General features: G+C 39.0%; 2 protein-coding genes across 3 annotated transcripts in view; one reads left to right on the top strand and one right to left on the bottom strand.

Annotated features, from left to right (window-relative positions):
- Positions 1 to 20,430, bottom strand: part of PDCD10 (programmed cell death 10) — a 47,785-nt gene extending 27,355 nt beyond the window's left edge. Inside the window, exons 1-2 of the mRNA XM_011286104.4 lie at positions 20,277 to 20,430; positions 326 to 533 (exon numbers count right to left, since the gene is read on the bottom strand). Coding sequence (XP_011284406.1) covers positions 326 to 421 — 96 coding nt within the window. The 5' untranslated portion in view covers positions 422 to 533; positions 20,277 to 20,430. The remainder of the gene's footprint in view (positions 1 to 325; positions 534 to 20,276) is intronic.
- Positions 20,431 to 20,811: 381 nt separating this feature from the next.
- Positions 20,812 to 25,002, top strand: part of SERPINI1 (serpin family I member 1) — a 71,388-nt gene continuing 67,197 nt past the window's right edge. The window contains exon 1 of one of the 2 annotated variants that reach the window (XM_045037301.1): positions 20,812 to 21,290. The gene's annotated coding sequence lies outside the window, so the exon portion shown is untranslated. Of the gene's footprint in view, positions 21,302 to 25,002 lie in introns of both variants that reach the window. The other variant, XM_003991934.6, reaches the window with a different exon arrangement.

Raw genomic sequence — 25,002 nt, 5'->3', positions numbered from 1 at the left:
GAGACAGAGCATGAGCAAGGGAGGGGCGGAGAGAGAGGGAGACACAGAATCGGAAGCAGGCTCCAGGCTCCGAGCTGTCAGCACAGAGCCCTATGCGGGGCCCGAACTCACAGATCGTGAGATCATGACCTGAGCCAAAGTCGGATGCTTAACCAACTGAGCTATCCAGGTGCCCCATTCCCTCTATTTTATGTCCAGTCCTGGTACAATGTCTAACACATAGATGAAACTCATTTATGCACTTGTTACATGAAGGAATAAATGAATAAATGAAGCAGGCATCAAGAACTGCAGGGACCATATGAGGAAATGTTGACCGACTTACCTCATTAAACACAGGATACATGACTGCATAGAGGGGCATAGAAACCATGGAAGTGGTCTCAGCTTCATTCTTCATCTCTTCCATTGTCATCCTCATTCAAAAGCCAACTACAGTAGAAAAGGCAGTGCTAAAATGCAGAGGAATCTTCATTCACTGCAGTATTTCTTCTCTTTTTTGTGATAAAATAGGGCACAAAACATATACTGACCTGTTTAAAAGGGAAGAATGAACACAGGTTTACTATACAAACACCAGTAACTTTCTTTCCCAGTCCCTATCTTATGAACAACTGATTTGTTAATATATCTTACTTATGAAGGTATCCCAGATCTGTGAGACATCTCTTCCTCCTCAGACTCAAGAATTTGCCCTTTCTTACAACAAATTTCCCTTATTAGGTACTAAGTCACAAAGCTGTGATTCAGGAACCCACTCATCTTCAATTGAGACAGTGCTTTCTGAAGCACCATGGAATAATCATGCATCTAATTCCACTACATACAATCAAAAAAGTTAATACAAGGAAGTACCAACAAAATACATAATTATGACATTTATATGTAATATAAAGCGGTAACTATAGAGAACCACATTAATGAACTAAGAATAAGGAATTAAGGTGTTTAGATTAAAATATTTTCTTGCTAGTAGTTCATTGATTTTGTCACCTAAACACAGCCAAGCACCAGAGATTTAAGACAAATCTTAAAACTGGGAAAATTCTATCAAATGTGGTCTATTTGGGGGGAAAATGTTTATTTAATTTTGCTAGTGGTACTTTTCATATCTTGGTCCCCAAATCTGGCACAAAAACTTAAGTACAGAGATCCACAGACCCTGATAGCTTGGAATTAAAATATGGAGGAGCACCTGGGTGGCTCAGGTGGTTAAGCATCTGAATTCAGCTCAGGTCCTGATCTCACAGCTTATGAGTTTGAGCCCCAAGACAGGCCTTGTGCTGACAGCTCAGAGCCTGGAGCTTGCTTCAGATTCTCTGTCTCCCTCTCTCTCTGCCCCTCCCCTGCTCACACTCTGTCTCTGTCTCTCAAAAATGGATAAACATTGAAAAAATAAAAAATAAATAAAATAAAATACTCAGAATTTGGGGTGCCTGGGTAGCTCAGTTGGTTGGGCATCCAACTCTTGGTTTCGGTCACGATCCCATGGTTTCATGAGCGCAAGCCCTGCATTGAGCTCCATGCTGACAGTGCGGAGCCTGCTTGGGATTCTCTGTCTCTCTCAAAATAAATAAAAACTTTAAGAATTTAACAATCTAAGAGGGAAATTTTGCCTTGAAGAGCTGAGGAAATATATTGGTTTTTAAGAGAAAGCAACTGTATTTATTTTCTTTGCTAGGCTAAAAAATGAGCCTAAGTGTAAAGTGAAAGAGTAATATTAGTGACATATTTTAAACAATATATATTAATATATATTTAAAAGCCATCAGTTTTGAATAATTTCTACCATTTACAAAGCATTTTCAGATTAGAAAACATTTTTCACATGCTTTTAGTCTTCACAATGTAACTAACTTACCTTACAGCAACTGCCATTCTAATTTTACAGATGGAAAAGCAGGTTCTGAGATGGCAAATGACTTGACCAAGAACACACATGCAGGGGCACAAGACTTAATCATAATACTTTCAATCCAGATCTGATAATTCCACATAAAAGAACTAAGTTTGAGCAGGAAACAAAGAACCTCAGCTCATCTACCCAGGAAAATGCCCAGAAGTTATTCATTCACTGAAAAATGTATGTTTAGCACCTACTGTGTATAAGATGCAGTAGGGAGTGATCAGGATGTGACCCTAATCATTAAAAACTCATCTGGGCCAGACTGTGGAAGACCTAAGCAGTTTGAAAAATAAAATCAAAGGCCCGGAGTATGTATAGCTTCAAAAAGCTCTAATAACTTGTCCAATTTGAGAACTGCTTACTATCTATCCTTCCATATCCCTACAAGTGAAGCAGAACGCAACCCCTACTGAAACAGTTTAGTCCCGTTTTTGGTAGTTCTAAACACAGGAAGTTTTTCGTTTTTGAGCTAAAAGCTGCTCCCTGACTTCACAGAACCAAATAACTAAATAAAAATAAAAAGGCTAATTCCTAAGTTTTATCTCATAGGGTAACAGAAAAACATTACCTGAGGAGATCATTTATTTAAGCAGACTGCTTTGGTCATACCATTAAAGATAGAACAGAGGAACACAAACTGAAGGGAAAACTTAAAACATCTAGTATATTTATATAAAAGACCAACCAGATCTGAGCAAGTAACAAGAGGAAGTAGGTAAATATCAACTGTGGCCCTGTTGTTTCTATTTAACTACATAAATTTGGTATTCTACTTTTCCACTTTAGAAGTAAATTGTGGGGGCACCTGGGTGGCTCAGTCAGTTACGCGTCCAACTCTTGATTTTGACTCAGGTCATGATCTCACAGTTCTTGAGTTCGAACCCTGCAGTTGGGCTCTGCACTGACAGTGTGGAGCCTGCTTGGGATTCTCTCTCTTTCCGTCTCTCCCTGCCCCTCCCCCACTTTCAGGCAGGCTCTCTCAAAATAAATAACATTATAAAAATAAATTGTGAATACTATTTCATATTAAACTTGGAACAAAAAAAGAGGGGCTGAAATGCAAGGATAGTCAAAATGAAAATGATGGACAGTGGATGCACTGTATAAACAGTAATTGAAGGCATCAGTATCAATGAAAAAACAAGTGAGAAATAGCAGAACAGGGCCAACACTTGAAGAGTTACCTCATTACCTATACAGTATTAGACCTGGGACTAAATACAGAGCAGTGAACAAGACAAGACAGTCTCTGACCTCATGGAGCTTATCCAGTGAAAGGAAAGCCAGAAAACAAACAATTAGTATTACAAGGGAGAAGTCAGGATACTATATTGCAATGGGAGAATTGGGAGAGAGAACCAGTATCACAGAAACAAGGTGTTTCAAAGAGAAGGTGGTCAAAAGTTTTAAATGTCCTGAGCATGGACAATAACTTAAAAAAAAATTATTTGATTTCTTAAAAAAAATTTAATGTTTATCTTTGAGAGAGAAAGCCAGAGCGCAAGTGGGGAGGGGCAGAGAGAGAGGGAGACACAGAATCTGAAGCAGGCTCTAGGCTCTGAGCTGTCTCAGGACTCACAAGCTGTGAGACCATGACCTGAGCTGAACTCAGTCGCTTAACTGACTGAGCCACCCAGACTCCCCAAAATCATTCGATTTCTTGATGAGCTCACGAGTAACAAAGAGTAGTGTCACTTGTATACTGAGGGGGGGGGAGGGTGGGGGGTGGGGAACTACCTGTAGGAGCTGACAGCTGGTGAGTCTAATGATCTCAGTAAAAAGGAAGTGAAAAATTAAAGTAGGCTCAATTGGATCATTTTTGTATTTTTCTCTTTTGAACATATGTGTATCCCTGCATATATAAAGGCAGATGGAAGTGATCAGTAAAAGTGGCTAGAGTCACTTTCAGGATTCCTGCTGGCATCCACCCATCTACCCCAATAAATCTGTTCAAACACTTAATTTTTTACTTTTTGTAAACAGCTGTATTGAATTTTTTTCCATTGTGTTTCATCAGTAGTATTGTCCCATGTCAGGAAATTTTCACTTGAGATATTTATGATTCAAACTTAAGAAAACACATGTATGTATTTCTCACCTCTAAAACTATGCGGTACGATAGCTACTATTTATCATCACAAAGAAAGTATTATAGCAATATTATGAGTTAAAGAGGTGGCTAAAGAGGAGGCACACATTCACAAACTGGGGCCACTCATGGTTTCATCAGTGTTTACATGAGATTAAAAATCAACAATTTCAATTAGGTTTCTTAAATATTAAATTGTTCTGTCATTTTTAGTACAAGTTAAAAAATGCTGTCATTCCTTCTACAGGCTTCTTTATTTGAAAAGGTTCAATGAACAACCTGCAATTACTCCCATCAACAAAGAGCCTGTTACCCAAATAGCAAAGGTACTAAGCTGATCAAGGGCTGAGGGCTGAGACCCTGCCCCTTTGAGAAGGATGTTCCTTTCACAGTGGGTGTGGTCAGGCCCTAAGCAGCTGGGCAGCACCTTAACAGTTTCAGTTCTCCAGTAGCTACTGGTTTCTGAGGTGAGTGCGGATCATGTATGCATAGCCAACTGAAGATTAATAACTCCAAATCCCAAACCTGGAAAGGTCTTAAGAAGTCACCACATCCACCATCTAGTATAGTAGAAACCACAGTTCAAAAAAAATGACTTGCCATGGTAGTAATTGCTAACTAACAATAAATAAAAATTTATTGTGGGTATGGTGGCAACATAACAACTACTTTGTTTCCCATTTCAAATGTGTTGCATTGGGGGAAAAGTTTTGATTTCAAAGTAAGCTTTGTTTCACAAGGAATTAGTCACACATACACACACACACAAAACAAAAAACAAAAAACAAACAAAAAAACCAAGAACCAGAACTACAAGACCAGTAACACAAAGGTATATTTTTTTAAAAAGTATATTTATTTATTTTTAGAGAGAGGGAAGAAAGAACGCATAGGCGGGGGGCAGAGAGAGAGGAAGAGAGAGATCCTAAGCAGACTCCATGCTGTCAGCACCGAGCCCAACTGGGGGTCTGATAATAACAAACAGGAGATTATGACCTGAGCTGAGATCAAGAGTGGGACACTTAACTGAGCCACCCAGGAGCCCCAAAAAGGTATACTTCTAAGCAAATTCTTCTTCAAAAACACCCTCTGTGATATGAGGCTACGAATACAAATAGAATATAAGCAACCTATTCATTTATATTTTCTCATTTCCTTGAGTGATCAAAATAGCACTGCTAATCTCTAACACACAATGAATAAGTATTAAATATCTCTCTGCACTTAAGACCATTATTTGTTTAGAGTGAGGAGAAAACAAAAATAGGTTCTTGTCCATTCCACTGCAAAAGGATTAGTCTTAGAGGATTTCTGCCCTGCCCTGCCCAAAGAACCAACAGGAGTCTGTTCATTTAAAGAACTACACTCAGGGGCGCCTGGGTGGCGCAGTCGGTTAAGCGTCCGACTTCAGCCAGGTCACGATCTCGCGGTCTGTGAGTTCGAGCCCCGCGGTCTGTGAGTTCGAGCCCCGCGTCGGGCTCTGGGCTGATGGCTCAGAGCCTGGAGCCTGTTTCTGATGCTGTGTCTCCCTCTCTCTCTGCCCCTCCCCCGTTCATGCTCTGTCTCTCTCTGTCCCAAAAATAAATAAACGTTGAAAAAAAAAAAAATTTAAAGAACTACACTCAGAAAGATCTAAAGGTTCAGAATCAGCAGTTCCTGAAAGAGTCTCATTTTAATCCATCTGGGCATGAGATAACTCTAGAGCTAAAGTTATTTACTTACAAATATAAGGAGTAGATAAATGGAAGTCCCTGGAACTGAAATACAAAGTTCTTAGGGAGAAAAAGAAAGCTCCTAAATAAATTCTACACTTAAAAACATTTGTGAGCAGGGGGTGACTGGGTGACTCCGTCAGTTGAGCATCTGACTCTGAATTGATTTTGGTTCAGGTCATGATCCTAGGGTCGTGGGATAGATCAAGCCCCACATCCGGCTCTGTGCTAAGTATGGAGCCTGCTTGAGATTCTCTCTCTCTGCCCCCTCTCCCTGGCTTGCACTCCTCTAAAACAAAACAAAACAAAACAAACAAACAAAAACATTTGTAGGCAGGTCTATTTGCCTTGTTTTTCTCTATAGGCAATTCCAGAACTTAGTTCCCTCACCTGGTCTTAAATTCGTATAATTCCTTTCATTTCCTTTCTTAAAGAGGAAAGTTAAAAAAAAAAAAAAAAAAAAAAAAGGGGAAAGTTTTATTTATTTATTTTGCTTGGGTCTCAAATCTCGTCATGAACACTTAGCTAAAAGAAATTTATTCATTCTAGCAAGAAGCAGATTCATGTTTATGTTACCACTTATAAATATATTTCTTTTTACCAATACAGACCTTAGTTAGTGCAGCAGATACATAGTAGACACTAATAAATGTTTGTTGAATGAACAAATTAATAAGAGATGGTCAACTTATAAGTTAAACCAGCCTTGCTAATAGTTTTGAAATATCAAGCCTACCAAAACAAAAACATACAAAGAAATCTAATTAATTCTATTAACAAAGATTTTAATTTACCGGTCACATTTACCAGTTTTCACTACTTCTCCTTATCCCAAGCTCTTCCTAGTATAGTAAGCTAAGAGAATATTAGCATCAGATGATTGCAACTAAAATCAGAATTCCAAAAGAAATTTACATGAAAACCAAATCAAACTAGAGAAACAAAACAGTTGCAGATTATACATTCTAATGTCTCATTTTTATTAAGGGTGAGAGGATGTATTTTAGACCATAGGACTTAATTGGCATATAACTTAATAGTTCACAAAATTCTCAAAGTGCAAGAATTTCCAACATAGATTAGCCTTGCTTTACATAGGAGCAAGATCCAGAAAGTATCAGCTTTTAGCAGAAAGCAAAACTTTCTCTAAGGGCAAGGGTGCGTAAGTGGTGCAGTTCCTAAATGTTGGACAACCTAAGCCATCACAGTCACTTCAGTGCTTATTAAAAACATTCCCAAGATGACTCAATCAGAATCTCCAAGAAAGGGTCCAGGAAGCTGTGTTTTGAGTAGACAACCCAGATGATTTTCATGAACAGGACAGGCTGAAAAGCACTGGTATGGAAAGAACAGGGCCTAGAGAGTCAGAAAAACTAGTTGCCAAGGCGAGACTCAGGGAAGGGGCACAGGTAAAACTAAGTACCTGAGACAGGGCTTCTTTTTAGTTCTGACTTTGTGTAAGTTTCACTTAATCACTGGTTTGTTTTCCCAGCAGAAACAAAGAGGGGATAAAACTACATAATTTTAAATGCTTTGAAACTCCAAATTTCAGTGATAATAAAATTTTATTACTGCGATCTACCAGAGGTTCAAAAGTAATATCATGGGAAGCTAAAATTCTTTTTATTTTTTTTTAAATTTACATCCAAATTAGTTAGCATAAAGTGCAACAATGATTTCAGGAGTGGATTCCTTAGTGCCCCTTAACCATTTAGCCCATCCCCCTTCCCACAACCCCTCCCATAACCCTCAGTTTGTTCTCCATATTTATGAGTCTCTTCTGTTTTGTCCCCCTCCCTGTTTGTATATTATTTTTGTTTCCCTTCTCTTATGTTCATCTGTTTTGCCTCTTAAAGTCCTCATATGAGTGAAGTCATATGATTTTTGTCTTTCTCTGCCTAATTTCACAACATAATACCCTCCAGGAAACTAAATTTTTTTTTATCAGATCATAAAAACTATTTACAAATTCTAGTAAAGAGATCCTCCCCAATAGCTGGTTGATTCAAGGTTTCAAATACCTGACAACTCTTTGCTTTCTCTTAAGCACCTGGCATCATGAATCATATCCATCAGGCTCCTGGAGAAACTTGATTTATTTTAAGGCTGTGTAGCTCAGTCTGGCCATTTTGCACAGCTGAAAAGGTGAGTCTTTGATATCGCAACCTATCATTTAGGGCCTTCTCATCTCAAAATGTAACCACTTTTAAATGAGAGACTAAAGGTTTAGAGAAGAAAGCTAGGAAAAGGGGAGGCAGAGGAATAGGGTTAAGTAGAAGATCCTACTTAGATCAAAATAACCTTGAAGCCTTCAAGATAAAGCTACATCTCTCTCCTTCCTTTGCAAATTATATTGTCTAGGATTCACTCTCTTCCATATATAGTTTGCTTTTTTAGTAAGGTTATGTGGAACTCAACCTCCCTGAACATGTACTACGATCAGTTCAGTTTTTGCTGAATTTTGCAGTTAGGGACATCTAGAAACAATCTCTTTTGTTTTGGTTTGGTTTTTAGTGTTTACTTTGACAGAGAGTGAGAATGCACACGTACGCGTGCGCACACACGCAGGGGGAGAGGCAGAGAGAGAATCCCAAGCAGGCTCTATGTGGATAGTGCACTACTAGTGCAGAGCCTGATGTGGGGCTCAATCTCATGAACCACCGTGAGATCATGACCTGAGTTGAAATTAAGAGTCGTATGCTTAGGACTCAAGTCATACACCTGACCCACCCTAAAGCCCCCAAACAATCTCTTGTTAATGGTAAGGGTAACATATGACACTTTGCCACCATATTTGTTTACATATATCAATATTTTTTCTGGACATCTTCAAAATATCAATGGAGAATTTGTTCAGAGCTATGGAAAAAAAGACCATTAGGTATTAAGATCTGAAAACAAGGGCTCCAATTCTGGTACTATCATCATAAACCATCTTAGCTCTGAGCAAGTCACTTTACCTCTCCATGCTTTTAGTTTCTTTAAAAAGCTGAGTTGTGGGGCGCCTGGGTGGCTTAGTCGGTTAAGTGTCCGACTTGGGCTCAGGTCATATTCTCGCGGTTGTGAGTTCGAGCCCCGCGTGGGACTCTGTGCTGACAGCTCAGAGCCTGGAGTCTACTTCGGATTCTGTGTCTCCCTCGCTCTCTGCCCCTCCCCCACTCATGGTCTGTCTCTCTCTCAAAAATAAATGAACATTTAAAAATTAAAAAAAAAAAGGTGAGCTGCACACTTGAAAGAGATATAGTTAGAATAAAAGATGAAGTAATTTCTAAATCAAACCATAAAGTCTCTATAATAAATACCTGTAATTTACTAAATATTACATTTTTGCACTGTTATATAACTATTCAAAGAAAGTACGCATTCCACAATGAATTATCACTTCAATCAAATTTTTAAAGGCACCCTCTCTATCATAACACAATTTCCAGGTATCTAGTTGATACCACTATCTAGTTGAAGGACTCCAGCTACAGTTTTCTTAAAAATAAGATCAAAAAGGTAAGTGTTCATATCTCTGTAAACATGACTGACCAAACAAGCAATTGATGAGCTATTAATTGAGAAGAGAGGTTCCAACTAAAACATCACCTGAAAGCTAAGATGTCTTTGAAAACAGGTAACACTGGCAAATTAGAATACAATGACCCATGAAGGAAAAATGCAAAATGTAAAAGTGCTCTAAATTTAACTCTATTGCCTTTATCATTCTTTGTTAATTCTTATATGTCTGTCATACAGAGGTGTTCCATAACTAATAAGCAGACTTGGTTCTAAACATACACTTAAAAATCAGTCCCTTAAAGCTTACAATTTATTTTTCTATAGAGGATTGGCGTTCTAAGAAACACTTCAAAATCCACAATGCTACCTAAAGGAAAACAGGATTAGGACTGTTTCCATTATACTTAGGTAACATTAATAGCACTGTCATTAGAGAGGTGGGTAATAAGCTTAGTGACTCTAGAACCAGACTTGCTTAGATTCATTCCTGGATCTACCACTTACTAGATGGAGTGACCTGGGGCAAGTTATCTAACTAGTCTGAGCTACAGTTTTCTCATCTATGATAGGGGAATAATAGAACAGTCTCCCTCTGTTAAGGCTGATGTGAAGATTCAACAAGTTATTACATACAGTGTTTAGAACAGTGCATGGCACATAGCAATTATTCAATATTAGCTATTACTATTACATTTTTATCTCAGATGAAATAACAGATCTCTTTCTAGAAATCAGGTCTCCTGCACAATCATCTAGCCAGGAAAATCAAGGACTCCTGAAAGCCAGATAAATAGTGAAGGATAAGTGATTCTAAGCCTCTTTAAAACGGTAGAACTGTTATTTGTTTTTCAAATAAAATATTTTATCAAGAGAGGTAAAAAACACTAAACTGTTCATTCATCCAATAAACATATGAAATAACTAGCTTCCTAACCCTCAGCCTCTCCCTCTCAGAGCAGCTCTTTAACAACTCTCCACAGTTGGAAAACCACTGCTCTAGACTATCAGGACACAAGCATAGTAAACAAGGCATTATGAAGAACAAAGGGGAATGGTCCCAGAAGTAAGGGTTAGGTGTTGGCAAAAGCCCTTCTAAGCCCACATTTTTCCATAATTCAGTTCTCAATCTCTCACCAGTAGATTTACTCTTACTCTTGTCATATGCTTATGCATTTAAGAAACTTAAATATTAAGACCCTCAAATTTTAAAGCTATACCAGCCATTATATATTATCTAGTCCAATTTTTATATTTTACAACTTAGAAAGAAATGCCCTTAGAGATTAACATTAAGAAACAAAACAGTGACAGACATTTTAAACAAATATGCTACTGAGCTACTCCAGCTTACCATACAGGTTATGTTAGTCTGCCAAATGAACTACTTCTAGACTAACCTGCCCTGCTCCATATGTCATCCATGGGTCAATCTGCTTACAGCCAAGACCCCCAGACTCCATGCTGAGTGAAGACTGAAGCCAGCAGGAATGGGGCTCTGATTCAAAGTCGCTCCAAGTGGTACAAAGCAGCAGAAGTTTGAGATCTTCAATTTGGTGCTGCTGAGACTTCTGACTCACTCACCTTATAAGTTAAACCGTTTCATGTCAGTGAAAGCACTTGTAGATTTTGGAGAGTATCGTCTCTTTTGTGTGGGAAGTATTGTTTAATATAGACATCTATATGGACAAGAATTAAGTATTTCTACACACAGATGGACAGTACAGAGCAGTAGGTAAAGCTCTCAAATTCAAAACAAAGATCTGAGTGTTATTGTTTACTAATCTCTCTATATTCAGTGAGAAATTAATGAAAATATTGACTGAACTACTCAGCTTCCTGGTTATTAAGCGTACTAAATGCATATGAAGCACTTAATACAGTAGCTGACACACAATATGCATTCAGTTCATATTGTGATTGGTATCTTAGATAAAATTCACTCACCTGACATGTCCTGTGGACTGGAACTAAGGTGAAGCAAACTCACACCTAAGAGCACAAAATTTACTTCTGGCTTGCATGACAAAGTGCCTCAAATTTTGTACCCTAGGCCCCTCATTTACCTCAGCCTAGTCCACACCTGCATAGCACACACAATGACAACCTCACATTGATATCACAATGTTATACAGCCCACTTTACATAGCATATTTTTAAAACTTTTTCTCCCTCATTTGCCAAAATGGAGACATAAATAAATTACTTGGGCCACCAGAAAAAAAGGTTACATGTCATCCAAAGCAAGTTACAGTATTAGAACACTTAACAGAATTTGGTCAATAAATAAATTTTAACATTACTTGTCAAGCCTACATTAAAATTACTTTTCATTCTCTTAATGTAAATAGATCAACTTAATAAAAGAAAACTGTGGCCCAACTTAATAAAAACTGTGGCCCAACTTAATAAAAGAAAACTGAAGCGGACTGGGTAATGGAGTAAAATTAAGACGCAAAGACTTCAGGATAATTCATAAAAGGGCATAACCTATATGGGATAATGAATAGCTGACAACAAAATCAAAGGGCTAGTTACCTTTGAGTTACCTAATGGGAAATGGGAACAACAATACAAGTAGCAACAACTGGCTTCTAAGATATTTCTACAAAACTAATTTAGGGGGAAAAAATACACATCTCTTTAGTTGCGACAATCCTCAATTTTTTTCCTATCCCAATGCCTAAGTTTCCGTTAAATCCTGGTCTGAATATAAATGAAACATTTGTTGTAGGGCAGGAAACAAAGTTGTCCCCTTGAATATGTTCATCTTTTGCTTATAAAGCTCTTAATCTAATGGCTCATGAATCAAATAATCCCAGAGTAGCCATCAAGTGTCTGAGGGACAGCTTTCTATTTTCCTTTTTATCAGTATTTGTGATCTCCTATTTTAATTTCTCCAATATGCATTTAAAATACCTTAGAAATTCAACTAAACTCAAATGCTCATACTGTTCCTATGTTCTCTATGCTTGAAGGTATAATTTAAGGAGTCTGTACCACAGGGGCTAGGCCTCTCTGCTCTGTATCACTTATAATCTTAGTTATCTAAGATTTATCTTACAGACTCTTAATTGCCTATAGGCCTCTACCAAATACATTGTGTATTTTCTTTACCTTACCTTACCAAATTTCTTTCCACCAAAACACTGCCACAAGGCACTCACATGTTGATAAAATTGTTAGCTGCAGATAACAAACTGAGTAGGTCATGTGCTTAAAACTAGGAGCTAATAAAGACAAGGTTCTATCTTTATAACAGTTAACTTCACTTTTAGCTCCTAACTGATCTCCAATACAAATGCTAGGAGTCACAAAAAGAAACGAAGATATCTGCTTGTATATATACTTCCTCTTGTACCCTTCCTTTGCCAAACTAATTAATTTTTTAAGGAGGGACACCAAAATTAAGGTAGGACCTCAGAAATCTGGTGTTTTGACAACACTGCCAAAATGCCAATTTTATTATGGATAAAGACATCCAGAAAGCATATATATTTCTGAACAAAAAGATCACAGCAAAATTCAAAGTGCTTTCGAATTAAATTAATTAAACCTTGCAACACTATGAACTAGTATAGGGAGCAGTTGCAGCCTAGAGGTCAGGTCTGACTCATTTATCCCTCCCAACTGGCTTTTGTTGTAGCAACCTTACATAAGTCTAAGGAGGCAGCAGGGGTGTGACATCTTAGGGTTTGGTCATTCCTTAACTCCCATCTCCACTGGAGTTCCGGTTCATCCTGAACACAGGGTGGTTGAATAAGGTAGTAAGGCATGCTTCAGTACCAGGGACCACATGGCTAAGTTAGAGTGTAATTGTTTCTCCTTTGTATCAGCTCTGGCCCAAAATTACCAAATGAATTGATGCATGCAAAAAGTACATAAGAAAAGGGGTAAGAGAGGGTGAAAGATAAAAAGGAAAAATTAGAAAAAATATATATATTAGAAAGGCTAAATGCCCACGTAACAGTTTTTCCATCCCTTTCCCCTAAAGATTTATTACTTTATCTCCTAGCAGCTAGTACAGTACTTTGGCATAGTCAGGCTAAGTCAGCAAGTGCTAGTTGGAGATGTGGTGATGAAGTCAGAAAAAGTCTGTGCCCTTGAGGGTGGTGTCTGGCAGAGAAGAGGAACAATAAAGAAATACGTCATGTAGAGCTGCCGCTCTGCAAACCTCCGTGAGTATACCTGCCTCATGTTATACACATACTCACCGAGCAAGTTCAACACCACGTGCATGCTTAACATTTTTTGAAGAAGACAATAGAGAAAAACAACTATTGAAATACATAGATGTTCCTAATTCCATTCCATACACATAAGCCCCAGAATGAAAGACAGAAAAGACATGGATCTGCTATTCCCCCTGCCAGACTCCCAGCTGCAGTACCTCTCACAATGAGCAGCTCACCACACTGTGATGCCCATATTATACATACTACTTTTCCAACATGGCTCTGAATAACTAGTCAAATACTTCACCTACTACTCAAAGGAGAAAGTAAATCTATTCCATGGCTAAAGAAAACTGGCTGCGTTAAAGTTATGTTAGTCTCCAAGGTGTAACTCCCTAAGAGATTTTTTTTAGAGTAAGTTTGAATATAAGTAATTTTTGCCTGCCATACTGACCTTACCATGTAATATAAAAGTTCTTTGTAACTGCAACTCTAAATCTAACTGCCTTCCAATAGAGCTCAATCACTGACATAATTTTTATGGCAATGATTTAAAATATGGTCTCTTAAGTGAGGCAGCTTGGATTCAAATCCTAATTCTAAGCAGTTACTGATTATATAACCTTGGGCAAGTTGTTTAACCTCTCTGTACTTTAGTTTTCCCATTTATATTGGGGATAATAGTGCATCTACTTCTACTGTTGCAAGGATTATATGATATCATGTGAAATGCTTAGTCTGATGCCTGGCACTGAGTTACTGCTCAATAAATGCTGCTATCAGATTATATTCCAGCTTATTCTAAACACTTAGAGCAATTTCACATGTAATATATACTCAATAAATATTTGATAAATGAATGAACCAAAGTATTATTATGTAATCCATACTTACTTCTGGTAAAGTTATTTCCAAGGCACTGGCCTCAGCAAACAATAGTGACTACCATTTAATATGTTCTACTGTTGTTTCCCAATAATTCATAAGCTTGCTGATAAAATCACCCTTTTTCCTTTTAAACAGTAACACTTGATTCTAAACAACTATAGTAAAGAATGAGATTGAGACTGAATAGATTCAACTCGCTCTTTGGGTAGTAAAGTTACTCAAACCAAAAATATGAATGATCTTGTAAGATTGTAATGCTATATTACATTGAAGATGAAATTAATTTTGTAGCTAAAATTATAAAACTAAATTTTTCCATCTTCCCACAAAAAAAAAAATGGACCATCAACTACATTGTTTACCTTTCTGCAAATAAATTATTTCTACTTGCTGCAATAAAAGTGCTTTCACTGGTTACTGTGATGTGCCCTAAAAATTCAGTACCTAAGACTGTAACTTTCTATTAACATTTCAAATGCAGTCATATACACTAACAATCACACTCTTTAACTTCTAAATCCCGTTTACAGCTTATTTACTGTGAAATTAGCTTAATATTCTTTGTTTTTAAAATTTTTTAAGTCTGTTTATTTATTTTGAGAGAAACAGAGACAATAGGAGTGGGAGAAGGGCAGAGAGAGGGAGAGAGAATCCCAAGCAGGCTCTATGCTGCCAGTGCAGAGCCCGACATGGCCCCTGAACTCACCAAACTGAGCCAGAACCAAGAGGCGAATGCTTAACCAGCTGAGTCACCCAAGTACCCCTAGCTTAATATTCTTCATAACATTACCTATTATCATGACCTTAACAACCTAAAAACATGTAAGAAGCAGTACTTCAGATTTATCCTCCACATATTGGTTATGCTAGGTAAATATGATTAAAAAAAATTTTTTAATGTTATTTATTTTTGAGACAATGCAAGAGACAGAGTGCAAGCAGTGGAGGGGCAGACAGAGGGAAACACAGAATCTGAAGTGGGCTCCAGGCTCTGAGCTGTCAGCCCAGAGCCTGATGTGGGGCTCAAACTCCCCAACCATGAGATCATGACCTGAGCCGAAGTCGGACGCTTAACTAACTGAGCCACTCAGGCACCCCATTATGATTGTTTTTAAATCCAAGATTCAAATAACATAAAAACTGACTTTTTTTAAAAAGTCAGTTCAGGACTTATCAAAGACTTAGATTTATTAATAAAAACTGAGAGCATCATCAAATTTTAAAGCCAAATACCAGCAATCATTTTTTGACAATATCTTGTGGGACAGGGAATTGGCAAATTCATAAAAGCATATAAGGTTACAGCAACTCAGAGCTGTTTAATTTATTCTGAGATTATTATAGTATTGAAAGGATTAGGAAATTTGTTTTCATGACCAAAACCTAACACAAATTTATCCCTGAAATTTAGTTTGCATGTTTTTAAAATAATGATCTTTTTACTCTCATAAGTATATAGGTTTAAAGTAAATAAGGTATTACCTTAAGATCCAGGGAAATATGAAAATTTTCAAGAAGCCCGAAATATATAAACTTCTTTGAAACAAGCACTACTCAGTTTTACAAAGTCACCATGTCTAAAGCAGGTGATATTAAAAGTAAAATTCAAAAGAAAATGCCATGGTTAAAAAACAAAATGAAACAACAAAGGAAAAAGCAGCATGGATTCTGCTGAGGACAAAATGAGATCACATTAGGGAAGCGTAGAATCCATCAAAAGTCAGTCAGTTTCCTCCACGTCTGTATTTTGTCATAATGAATGTTGCCTGCAAAAAGCAGGACAGTGATAAGGTCTCCAAAATGCTCTGTTGTACAGAAAGTTTGCTGTAACAGAATATGACTCCTTTGTCATTTTGCTATAGAAAACGATCTATTCTGATTTTAGAGATCTCCAAAAAAACCAAACATGTTTCTACAATTTATTTTTTTAATGTTTATTTTTGAGAGAGAAAGACACAGAGCACGAGTGGGGGTGGGGCAGAAAGAGAGGGAGTCACAGAATCTGAAGCAGGCTCCAGGTTCTGAGCTGTGAGCACAGAGCCTGACGCGGGGCTCAGCTCAAACTCACGAACCGAACCGGGAGACATGACCTGTGCAGAAGTCGGACACTTAACTGACTGAGCCATCCAGGTGCCCCTTTCTACAATTTGTATTATAAAACTTCTGTCATAAGTCCTTTCATCTAAAGGTAGAAAGCAAGTCTGTTTTACTTATTTCTGTGTTTTTGTCCCCAGCAGAGTGCTGGAGGCACTGTCCATGGATGCACTCGTTCATTCAATCATTTATGCATTCATTCAGTGAGTATTTACTGAAAACTTACTTTGTGCCAGAGACTGCGTAAGTAGTGAGGTAAGGCACGTGACAAATGACAGGACCCTACCCAGGTAGCTTATAGTCTAATGAGGGAGACAGACATGTATCACATGAATTACAGAAATGATGGAGTTCCTACCGTGATGATGCTACAAAGGGGAAGTATGGAGTATGATGAAGATACAGTGGTAACTTACTATAGTTAAGTTCTAATTTTAGGAAGGAGAAGTCAAAGAAGGTTGGGAAAGGTTCCCCAGAGGAATGACATTTAAACTGAGATCTGCAAATTAACTAGGAGTTGGCCAGATCTGGGAAGGGGAGGAAGAGCAGTCCAGCAGGGAGATGGCATACGTATAAAGGCTCCCAAGTCAGGAAAGAACTTACATATGTAAAAACTGAAAGGTGCAATAAGTAAGAAAGGCTGGATACAAGGATGGAGAGTTAGGAAGGAGGCAAAGGATAAACTGCAGCATTAAACAGAGTAAGAGAATAAGGGTATTTGAATATTTAAGTAATTTTAAGTCCCTTTATCACGTAAAATAAATAATCTCAGGCACTGAGTCTTTATTCTATAATATAAAGGTCTACAATCAGAAGACCTGGATTATGCCTTAGTCCCACCAGTCACTAGTTAAATGACCTTACACGTAACCAATCTGAAACTCTTCATTCTCTGTATAAACAGGTACTCAATTATTTTACCTACTGGGGATAGAATAATACAGAGTCCTGTTCTCATGACTTTCTATACTTAAAAATAGATGCATATGGAGACATCCTAAGTCCTGTAAGAGATGATGTCCAAAAGCTGACACCAAGCCTCCTGAAAACAAAAATAAGAACAAATGTGGACACTGGTGAACTACAAACTACGATAAAAACATAAGTGAACGCATAACTCTGTGAACCCTAACTACTTCAATGTGCAGAGATCCAAAAGGACCACAGTATTTTAGCATGTGACTGAAAGAGGATAAATGCAATAAAAACATTATTCCATCACTGCAATACAGATGAAATATCAAAACTGTAATGGACGTCAGAGACGACGAGTAATGACAGAACTGAAACAAGGAGAAAAATTAACACATACTGAACAAGTGAATTAAATTAATTTTACTTATTTCCAAATTTTTCTGACTTTTGGGTCAAAAGCTCATTCCACAACCTCATAGCTGCATGCCAAAAGTTAGAGAACTCACTTCACACTTCCCCCAACAAAAAACAAACATCTACACTGCCATCTAGAAAATATATTAACACTCTTGCTTTACTATCACTAACTCATGTTCAGTTTACAGTCTATGTAAACTACCACCATATCCTTCCAATATAGCATAGTTATCCCCACATAAATTTTCTACTTGTTTAGTTGATCTTCCTTTCCTTGTGTCCTGCATTACTCATGGTGCTACGTTATTCCTATACTTCCAACTTCATTCTATAGTATCAAACCTCCACTTTATTTTTTTTTTATTTATTTTTTTTTTAAATTTTTTTTTCAACGTTTTTATTTATTTTTGGGACAGAGAGAGACAGAGCATGAACGGGGGAGGGGCAGAGAGAGAGGGAGACACAGAATCGGAAACAGGCTCCAGGCTCCGAGCCATCAGCCCAGAGCCCGACGCGGGGCTCGAACTCACGGACCGCGAGATCGTGACCTGGCTGAAGTCGGACGCTTAACCGACTGCGCCACCCAGGCGACCCAAACCTCCACTTTATTTTAAACGTTATGTTAACTTCTAGACCATCTTAACTTCAGTCATACGGGGAACAATGTACCTCTAATCCTATAAAATGTTTCTGCATTCAAAAGTCAAACACTGTTGATGATATTTTCAGAGTACGTTAAAAAATCAGCAGTTTCAATGGTTAACATATACAGTAGTAAACCATGATTAACTATTAGCTAGATACCTAAGTATTGTATATAAACTTATCACAAAGAAATTCTGATGTCAAAAAACATACACCTAAAGTCTATTAAGGAACTATCCAATAGGAACATTCATACATGGTCACACTAACAATTATAAAGGAGAAGACTGTTAACAAGCATACTGCTTTCTGCTTAATACAAAATATAAACGTCCGATTTTCCCATTCTTTAACATAAAATAGAATGAATTAAAAGTCGTAAGTAATGCTAAGAAAAATAAAATAAGTAAGTGCCTGACGTTTTTACACACATGCACGTGCACATACACACACCAGGGTCAAGAAAATCAAGGGGAAAGTAGAGATCAACAAAAATGTGATGTTACTTCCAAAAAATGCAACGTATATTCTTTTCTAATAATGTGCACACTATACTCTCTTGTTGCTGTTATTATTTGAAAAAAAGTGTAAAATAAGTTTTTTGAAAGAATTCCTACACTACTGTTGTCAGTTTTACAAAATGAGAGTAAAAACAGTCCTACAGTAGGAAGGGAAAGGAATGCCTTGTAACTATAAGGACGGGATATATTTTTTCGACATTCTCCTATCTCATTATCTGTTTAAAAGGGTGGTACAGGGGCACCTGGGTGGCTCAGTGGGTTAAGTGACAGACTCTTGGTTTCAGCTAAGGTCATGATCTCAGGGTTCGTAGGTTCAAGCCTCCAGTTGGGCTCTGTGTTCACAGCTCAGAGCTTGCTTGGGATTCTGTCCCCCTCTCTCTGCACCTCCCCCACTCGCTCTCTCTTAAAAATAAGTAAACATTAAAAAAATAAAATAAAATGGCGGTACAGTCCGTCACTTAATATACCTCTAATAAGTAAGTTGAAACTCAACATTATTTTTCCAAAAAGTTAGAATGTGTCCTTCTTTTATTGAGGAATTTCTCCAACTCAAAAAACTCTTCACTTCACAAAGGGCTTCTTAAAAATGCACAAAATGCATTACTTTGCGATTTTCCCCACTCACTTCAAAACACCACCAACCTCTCTACCCCTTTTCTTTCTGGTGCGGCAGCTCTATTCAGAAGCGGGATTACAACTGGATTAGTTCAGATCTGTCCCTACGTGTGTGACCTTGGGCACGTCATTTATCCCTTCAGTTTCTCATTTGCATCTTTGAAACGGTATCTTTGAAAACAGAACGGGTGTAAAGATACCTTGGGACTTATATCTAGGAGGGTTAAGGTTTTCTGCTCAGAGGCAAAACTGCCTCCTTAGAGGGGCCACATCATGAAACTAGAACTGAATCCGTAGGTCTCTGTCAACATTTGACTCTTCCTTCTACGGTTCTCTTCTTTCAAAGGGCATAACCTGAGTCACCTCAAGAGCAGACTCCCAAGCGCCCCTTCCCTCCTCCACTCCTTCCCTATCCTACTTCTAAAGCAGGGGGAAAACAGCAGCCACAATTCCCCGCCCCAAGCCACACCTTCAGAGGACCCCACCCCAGACACATCCGCCTTCTCCCTTCTCCGGGGGCACCAAAGGCCAACCTCGCCCTTCCCCTCCCGCCCCCACCTAGAGGAGACTTCCTGGAGGCGTTCAAGGCCCGAGCAGGGCAGGCAGCATTTACAAACCCGCTTTACGCCACTCGCGTAGGGTAACCTCGCTTACGCCCATAGGGCCCCGTTCCCAGCCCCGTCCGCTCCGCCTGCCAGAACCAAGCCCAAGTGCCTCAGCCACGGCCCCTGTGTGACCCCAGACCTCTTCTGCTCCGCTCGGGGCTACAGAGACTGGGAAAGAACAGCCACACCTTACCGGCAACTGAGGCACTGACTTCACTTCCCACCTTTGGAGCCCTCTTCAACTCCCGGATCAATTCACTCCGGCGACGCCGGAAGGACCCGAGAGGAACCAGGCGTTGTCCGGAATCCTGCCCAGCCGGAGTCGCGCAGGGGCCTATGGGGACTCGTAGTCCCACTCGCCGGCGTCGCTTGCAATTCCTGCACAAGCAAGACTACAACTCCCGGCAGGCCGTGCGGTAGAGCCTAAGGCGATGGGTGGGGACACTTCTACCCAATAAAAGGACAGTTCCCTGCTTTTGCGGGAGGAGGTGAGACGGATAGAGAGGGTGCTTGAAAAGCGGGGGGAAGGGAGGGGTCAGCTCTCACCTGCGCCAATCAGGGTGCTGGGTCGGCCCTGCCAGCGACTCACCCATTGTGGGGGCGGGCTAGCGGAGCAGAGGAAGGAAGGGGGTTGGGGAGAGAGCTTGAGGTGGGGAACGAGGGGTGGCTGAGCTGTGGGCGCTGCATCGGGGGGAGAGGAAGCAACGTGGGAATCACCGGCAGAGAGGGAGGGGGCTCTGTGGGGATGCGCTCAGGCCGGAGGGGCAGCTTCCCCGAAAGCGGTAGAGCCCCAAAGACACCAGGCGGCCAGACCTGCGGGTCGCGGAGGGGTAGAGTGAGCCTGGGCTCCTCGAGGAGGCTTCCGGGCCAGGGAGGCAGGTCCAGGTGTGAGACCACTGACTGAGGAGAGAGGGGTCCCCAGGGAAAGGGAAGGGGCAGAACAGCTGCAGAAGTGCAGGGAGCGGGAAGGTACTAGGGCAGCAGCTTCCCGCCGCCACCAGCCGGGGCAGCAGCAGGAACAGCAGGGGGAGGAGCAACAGCTGCCGAATTCACCAACTAGAGGAGGGGGAGGCGGAGCTTAGTTCACTGTAGCAGCCGGAGGCGCAGTCTGGACTGTAGTTTCCCGGGAGAGACGAGAGCAGGAACACGAGCAGAGCGGAGCGCAGTCCTCCGAGCATCAGCTCCAGCATCCCACCAGGGGTTGCAGGTGTGTGGGAGGTAAGCGTGGGTGCCTCTTCTGGGCGTCCTCATACTGCCCAGGAGAAAGCGTCTTCCAATAGGAATTCTGTCAAGGCACAGGTAGTCTCTGACTCGGGTTAGGGAACGGGTGCGAACCCTTTTAGATGAAATACGTACATTTTGGACTTTGAAGGGGGGAAAAAGCAAAAGGTGGCTTGATTGTGGGTATAAAGGGCGTGGTTAAGTGTTTTTGGCGTGAGTTACATCATTAAAACTGTTTTGGGAGATCTTAGGATTTAGGGAAACCCGGATAATTGAAGATGAGGTTGATGGTATCTGGGTAGGTGCGTAGCTGGTTAAAAAAAAAAAAATGTCATTGATATAGAATTACTTCAGAACTCTTTCACTAGGAAAATAACTTTGCATTCTTCTTCAGTGTCTACCCCTTACGTTTTATCAGATTGTCCTACTACCGACCTGTTTTCCAGGGTGGTTTACTGCAGGTTCCTAAAATTGAGAGAGATCTGTATTAAGGAAGCAAATGCAGGCAGAATAATCAAGATGACTAAACCTATCAGAAGTATAACTTTGCCAGCGATAATGTAAAAATGTTTTAATGGATGGATACTTAGCTTTCCTTTCAGTGGCTCTAGAATATTGGAACAAAGACCAGGACTCAGCCTACAGTGGGAACATATGGTGTATTTCGTTGCTGCTTCTTATTCTCTCATTTGGGTCTGGTAATATTTATGCATTTGAAAAAAAAAACTAAAGTACAAGAAAAGCTGTGCGACGATCTTTTCTGTTAAGGGGGTATGTGCTAAATGGTTACCCTTAGTGTGTGTCGTGATGGGTTCAGGCTTAAAACACATGTAATAGTATCATAAAAAAAATAGTTTATTCTTGGTATTAAACCATGTACAATTTCTCTGATTGTTATTAAATACCTGTGGATGAAAATATGTTTTAATACTAGGTAAAGGTGAAAGTCATACCTACCTTTGTGCAACTATGATAAAATTGCAGGCTTTCTTTTTAGGAAGTATGTAAATAGCTATTTTCCTAGTCATTTTCTTTTTGTTTCCAAGGTTCTCCAGATTACACGGCTTTTAATCATAGTAGCATATTGCAGCACGTTTTCCTTTGAAATGCTTTCATTGTGACAGTTGTGTATTCCAGGGTCTGGGTGAATAATTTGGATTTTTTTTTTTTTTTTAACTAGGGCCAATACAGTGGGGTAATTATCTTCTGTTTTCTGGTTTTGATGCTTTCCTCATTTACTATTTCAGGATTTTATTTTTGTAAAGCACACACAGTTCCTTTTTCAAAAAAAAAAAAAAAAAAATGGCCAGAAGGAATTCTCTTTATAGATTAAAGTTCTATCCTACTGAGTGCTACTACTGATAAGCCTAAATGACTTATCAGTATATTTACTCCTCCCCTCCAGCACCCCCTGCCACATTCTTATACACCAGAGAAATATATACATGGACAGATCTTAGAAAAACAGCCGCTTTTAGATTGTCCCCAAGCAAATCAGGTATTAGAAGCAGCAAAGAGCTTAGAAAAAAGAAAAAGCAACAGTAGCCACTAAACTTAGCAGTGGTGGTAAGGATCTGAGTTTATCTTTGCTATATATCACAGGCGAGTTTATTAATCCACGTAGCTGAAAAGACACTACGTAACTGATTTTAGGAGAAAAAAATGAGTACTAGAATATAGTGAGGCTTTGAAAAGATTGTTTTTACCCTTTTTATTTGTCATTCTGTGGATTGTTCTGAATTAGTCTTAGAATCTTTCTTAGTCTCTGCTACCAATTGATTTTGTGAAACTGAACACCCGCTGTCACTGATTTATTTACTCCATGTAATAATAACAATTAATAGTAATATTGGCAATGAAGTTCTTTCAAAGCCTATATTAAAAGATCTTTTGAAAGAGTTTGGTTGGGAATCAGTTAATAATCAAGTAAATGGGATAGAAAAAAAATATCAAAACAGTTGGAATTCAGATGTACTCTGAATCCCAACTATTTCTAGGTCTTCTGCTGTGAGGTATCATAAAGGATAGAGTCTCATTAGGAATGACTGAGTTTGTAGTATTAAAGTACTGGATTTTTCTCCTGCTTCCAAGATTTGGATCCTTTTTATTATGTCAGTGAAAGAGATTGGGTTCCTGTATCATTTGGGAGTAAGACCATGTTTTTATAAGGGAGAAATCTTTAGCAATATATAGTACTTAGGTATTTGTTACCTTGAACTTGTGTCAAGAGATTTTAAATTGGTGTTCACATTAAATCTCATATAATATGAAGTCTTCTTGACTGTATGTTACTGGTGTTGAGATGATTGTTCATGTCACAGTTCATAATTTTATGTAAAGTACTACCTAGGTAAAAAGCATATTATTTGTTCTGCTCTTGATTTTTACTATTTGTATATGGCTATTAGTGAGCATATGATGAGAAAGAAAAACCAACAGAGTGCAGAATGTCTCTCTGGAATGGATAGTGCTCTGGAAATCACTATTTTTTTTTTAGCCAAAAGACTTGATTAATTTCGAATTGCAATATATTTTGAACTTTTTTTAAATACAGGATTCTGACTCTAAGTTTATTGAGTGAAAATAATTGAGTAGCATAGATTTCTCTAACAGGAGGATTCACTGATGCATGCAGCACAAAAGAGCGAGACTTAAAGGTTCAAGATCAAATGGTTTTGGTGTGTTGGGAGGCTGATTTATAGAAGGAGGTAGATATGAAAAATGCTGTTTGATAAACAGCTTGAGAAACTGCCCTTAGCAAGAGAGAAAAGAGATTTGATCTGTATTGTTAAATGCCTAGAAGTGATTTCATGGCCTTTTCTCCCCCCAATCATTGCTGGAAGCCTATACCCATTGTGGGAGACAATACTTTCCTATACTGCATTTTACAAGACCAGTGCTCTAACCCCTGAGATACGGAGCCTTGTTTCCTATATTGCATTTTAAACTGGAGTCAGACTGGCAATAATTCATTAGATATTGAGTGATCGTGGGTTATTAACGCAGAGCAAAAAAAGATCCACTGTGTATATATTCACTTCAAAGTGAATGAATTATTTGGACATAATATTAAAAAGAAGTAAAAACCCAAAAGGTGTTTTCCCCCTTAGTAACAGAGATACTTGAACCAGATATTAAAGATGAGCAAGAGCATCCTCCTCCCCCTTCTTCCATCAAACTTCAAAGGTTAATTACTGCTTTGGGGGATCAGGATTAATTATACAATGGTAACAATTTGTTTTTGTTTTGTTTTCAATCTAACGTCTTCAAAATTTAGTCCTTAAACTTTGGTAAGTGTGTTTGAACCAAGTAGGTTATTAGCTTCTAGAGACCACATACTTCTTTTCTATCTCCTGCTCATTCTGAGCATCTTGTGTCATGCTCAGCATAAAGTAGTGGCCCTATAATTGCTTACTGAATTAGAACTACTGGCTAAGACTTTTTAATGTACACATTGAGAAACTTTGCGTTTTGATAGACAAGGGTTAAGTTGACCTCGCAGAATAATTACTATACATTAGCCTTTCTAAGAATGTCTTTGTGCTGGTTGGCCTTTGCAGAAGTGTCCATTGAGCCCAATTTCATTCAGACAGTGTGGGCTGCAAAGACTGATGTACAACTTTGTGTGGTACCATTTATAAATTCATCCCAGAGATAGGGAATGTGGATGAGGGGAAAGGGCTCTCCCACTGGTGACA

Source organism: Felis catus, chromosome C2 (assembly GCF_018350175.1).
Source record: "Felis catus isolate Fca126 chromosome C2, F.catus_Fca126_mat1.0, whole genome shotgun sequence".
Lineage (NCBI taxonomy): Eukaryota > Metazoa > Chordata > Mammalia > Carnivora > Felidae > Felis > Felis catus.
The sequence above is the reverse complement of the archived record's forward strand: the minus strand, read 5'-3'. Positions and strand labels throughout refer to the sequence as shown.